This window comes from Meleagris gallopavo, chromosome 17, assembly GCF_000146605.3.
Source record: "Meleagris gallopavo isolate NT-WF06-2002-E0010 breed Aviagen turkey brand Nicholas breeding stock chromosome 17, Turkey_5.1, whole genome shotgun sequence".
Taxonomy (NCBI): domain Eukaryota; kingdom Metazoa; phylum Chordata; class Aves; order Galliformes; family Phasianidae; genus Meleagris; species Meleagris gallopavo.
The window spans coordinates 10,003,830-10,008,158 of record NC_015027.2 but is presented as its reverse complement, the minus strand read 5'-3'; the positions used below and the strand labels follow the sequence as shown (position 1 = coordinate 10,008,158).

General features: G+C 45.5%; 1 protein-coding gene across 1 annotated transcript; it reads right to left on the bottom strand.

Moving 5' to 3' along the window:
* Positions 1–550: 550 nt before the first annotated feature.
* RTN4R (reticulon 4 receptor) lies at positions 551–2,175 on the bottom strand (the record flags this gene model as incomplete). Its single annotated transcript, XM_010720496.1, has 1 exon — positions 551–2,175. A coding segment is annotated over one exon (1,455 nt), but the record flags the coding sequence as incomplete, so codon positions are not given.
* Positions 2,176–4,329: the final 2,154 nt, after the last annotated feature.

The window sequence follows — 4,329 nt, the reverse complement described above, 5'->3', positions numbered from 1 at the left end:
TTTCAGATTGGGTATTACTCAACACCCTTTTAATTTTTCAGCTTTTTAGCTGTGCTTTGTCCCTTGCAGATGACAACCACTTAGGAAAAAGAAATCTTTATTTTATTTTTTTTTTTTATACTTGTACACAAGTAAAATAAAATGCATATCTATATATACTGCAATCTTGTGAAGGAAAAGGTAGCATTCTTTAACAAATGCTGCCCGTAAACGTGGTGTGATGGAATGGATACGGAAAAAACTGCAATATTCATAAACATAGGATTAAAACAGCATCAAATTCATTACCTCTGCAAATGGGAACCTGCAATACTGTTCAGTGTGATGTCAAGTTACAAACAGATTTCAGACATTCTTTTCAGACCATTTCTTACACTTTTTTTTTTTCCTGTAAATAAACCATATTTCTTTCTCATCTGCTGTAGCAAAACCTGCTTTGTGAGTAAGTGCAGTTCCGAAGACCAAAGGTATAATTCACAGGTATCAGGACAAATAAATTATGTACATCTTTTTGTTTGTCTTTTTGTTTGCTTTTGTTTTGTGGGTTTTGTTTTTTTTTGTGTGTGTGTGTGTTTTGTTTTTATATAAAGGCATCCAGTTAACTTTTGTGTAACAAAGCTTTCTCAGGGTGGATGGTAGTTTGCTTTTGTTTGCAACATTTATGGAGGTCAGCAAAAGTCTAGTATTAAAGTGTCATCAACCCAGGAAAAAGAGTTAATTTTAGCAGAGTAACAGTAAGCTCCACACCAAAGGGGGGATCAAAAGGCTTAGGCTGAGCTGTAACGTGGAGCTGTTTCCTTGCTGGGTGAGGCGGCACTGGGCCTTTGATTTGTTCTTTTTAGAGCAGCCCTGCCTCTTTTTGGTTGGGACTGTGGAAGGTTCAATAGGCTCTAGAAACTCTGGTCTCAACTTGGTCAATGGAGGGTCTACAATGCTGGGGAAGGTCCCAAAAGGGGAATCGTTTATCTGCTTGTTGCTGCCATTTTTGGAAGGGTCCGTCTCAACGTACTTGGTTTTGGACATGTTCTCCTTATCCTTGAGAGGGTTGTTGGAGGACGGCCGGCTGCTGTGGGAAGAAGGACCTGCCTTGCCTTTAGCTTCGTATATAAAAGATTTATCCATTTCTGGCTGACAGCACTTCATGGAGCCATCGTGGGAGCTGAGAGGGGGACTCCCGGTGGCCAGTTTACCAGATCTGGTCTTAGTGCTAAAAACGCTCGTTCGAATCTGATTGAAAGAGTCGATGCATCCTTCCAAGTCAGAGCTCTGCAGCCTTTTGAGGTCTCTCCCTGCCAAGTGTGGGGGAAGGTGGCACTCCAGCTCTGAAGATGACCCTTTAAACTGCTTAAACCAATTCCAGAGAGACCGAGCCTGGCAGTCACAGATCCATTGGTTGCCATTTAAGCGCAGATACTGGAGGGACACCAGGGGTGCCATGGTTTCCCCTGTGAGCACGGTCAGGTTGTTGTTAAACAGATACAAGGTCATCACTTTCCCAAGGTCGTGAAAAGACCGGCGGTGGACCAGGCTGACTCTGTTCTGGTGTAGAAGCAACCGGTCGAGGTTGATTAACCCACGAAAGACGTTCTCTGATAAGCTCTTGATTTTGTTACCGTGCAAAAACAGGTAGGTGAGGTTCGCCAGATCTATGAAGGTGTCATCCAGCAGGTTCTGCAGGTTATTATCCTGAAGGTAGAGATATTGCAAGGAAAACAACCCTCGAAAAAGCCCCGTGGAGAGCTCCATGAGCCCACAGCGATCCAGATGTAAGGTGTGGAGGTGAACAAGACCACGGAAAGTGACAGGATTGATAGACTTCAGGTTCGTGTTGTCACTGAGATCCAACTCCTCCAGTTTGTTGAGTCCATAGAAGGCTCCAGGCTCAATGAGGCTGATGTTGTTGGAGTGGATCCAAAGAATTGTCATGTTGCGACAAGACGTGAAGCTGGTGGACCTCACAAGGGTTATCTTGTTGTTGTGCAAGAAGATGCGCTGGCTCTGGATGGGTATCTCCGTGGGGATTGCTGTCAGTCCTTGCTGCTGACAACTTATTGTGATCTTCGGTTCACTGTAGCACACACACGCTCCAGGGCAAGACTCCACTTCTGACTGGATGTTCAAGCAAAGCACCAAAATCAGCAGTTTGCTTCCTAAAGGACAACAGAAATAGTATGAAAATTAGCCAGGATCACAGGAGAGCACTTTTCTTTGTAACTAACAGATAAGCCTGAAAATCACTCTTCTTAGCACGTTGCCATTAACCACAAACAACACGTGCCAGGGGAGCCAAACAATTAAAACGAAGGATTAAAAATCTTCTACCACTCAACGCAACAGTTAAAAAAAATACACACTCATAGTGAGAAATCCTGAGCGCCTCCTCAGCCTTTCACATCTGGGAGGCATCTGACCTTGGTCAGAGAAATAAGCCATCTTCACTGCGTATTTGCACCATCAGTCCTGGAAACACAGCTAATGTAAAGTTGGTTCAGGGTGCTTACCTGCAGCTGTCTCCTTGTCTCCTTGGGGCTATTTATCTGTCACAGGAGCATTTAGGACAATTCAGCCTGTGGGAAGGTACCTGCCTGGGTTACACTATGCTACTCTGTGTCCCATCCACTGCTGCTATCTCCTTGGTTTCCTGCACTTAAAATGTAAGATTTTGTGACTTTCCATGAACAATTTCTGATTGATCCAGTCTTCCTGCAAGACATAACTGCAGGGGATTCTCAGAATAACTTACAGGTCAGAACTGCCTGTAGAAGCCTCAGAGCCAAGAGTGCCCTTTCCTTCTCCTTCAACACCAGTCAGACCTTTGCACCATACACTCATGCTTCCCTTCCTCTCTCCTACCTCCCCCCTGAAACTCTGGCATTGATGAAGAGGTGAAAAGAGCGTGTTTTCCAGAGGGCAGTGCTCTTCCTGGAGGAAATCCTATGCGAGGCTTGATTCAGGGATTCCTCAGAGCTTGCAAGGCAGAAGTAGGTTTCCTCATCCCAAGAACGCAGGCAGCCCACTTGGGTTGAAGAGCCCTTGAAAGAACATTTTTCCATGCTCATGACCCCCTGCCTTCTCAGGATCTGGGCTGAATGGGCCCTCGAATCACAATGAAGTATTTTGACTTTTGATTCATTGTGCTTGGGAGGGGCGTGGAAGATGGGCAGAGATGGGCAGAAGCCATGCAGCTAACATCAGCTTCTGAAAGGGGACCTGAGAAAGAGTCACTGTGAACAGGGACAGTTTCAGCAATACTTTACCATTACGATTAAAAGCAAGTCATTAGATTGCTTTCTCTAAATCACATGCTGAAGCTAAAACGAATGGGCAGCGACCATAGCAGTGGGAAGCTCCACTTGTGCAATACCACGTGCAAACAGGGACACGTGTGCCTCCTTCCTAGCTCATCACAGCACCTCTGGCTAAGGGATGCTCTCCTCCCCCTCACTAGGGAGTCCCAGCCTGGGCACACACCACAGCTGTGGGAGGCTTTCTCTTCCTTGAAAGGCTGCACCTGTTGTTCAGGCATTTTGATGCCTCATTACACTTAAAGGTAGAATACCAGAGTTCACAAAGTCAGGAAAAAGAGAAAAAAAGAGCTATCAAAGAAGGCAGGATGGTGGTCGCTTCTTTTGTCATGAAAGTCTGGTATCCTAAGCCTGAGTTTCCATCTAGTCAAAATAATTCACCACGTGCAGCTAATCAATCTGTGCTGATTCAACAGTCCAATATAGACAGGAGACTCCTATACATCACACTTAACATGGGAGGAAAATAACAGCTCAGCATGCAGAGATAATTTGAGCCTGATATTATTAGCTGCTGAGCATCCCTGGAAGGCAGTGTGTTGAGTGCAGTATTATGACACATTCTGGCTGGCTTGTCATGTTTTGACATATCACGTCCCATTGTAGGGAGCAAAGTAACACGAGACAACTGAAATCCCCTGCTGTAGACATGTCACACCAAGAGGAACCTCCTGGGAAATTAAAACAATGCCAGCATCCCTCTGACCAACCCAATTCCTCTCCAGCTGATAATGAAATGTTGTAGCAGAGGAATAAGCATTTCTGGAACCTCTTCCATGATCCAGGACTGGGGTGACAAGTAGTATGGTAGCCACACCACACTGCTGCAGAGTCCTCAGCAATTCCCATCCAGTAATAGCACCGGGGCTGCAGCCTACTCAGGGAATATCCAGCCACAACCCAAATGCATCCCCCACACCTTATAGATGTGTGCCACATTCACAGTAGAATGAATGCAAAGCGCAGGTCCTGTGGGAGAGGAATCACAATGACAACACTTCTGTTCCAGCCTCAGACAGAAGAG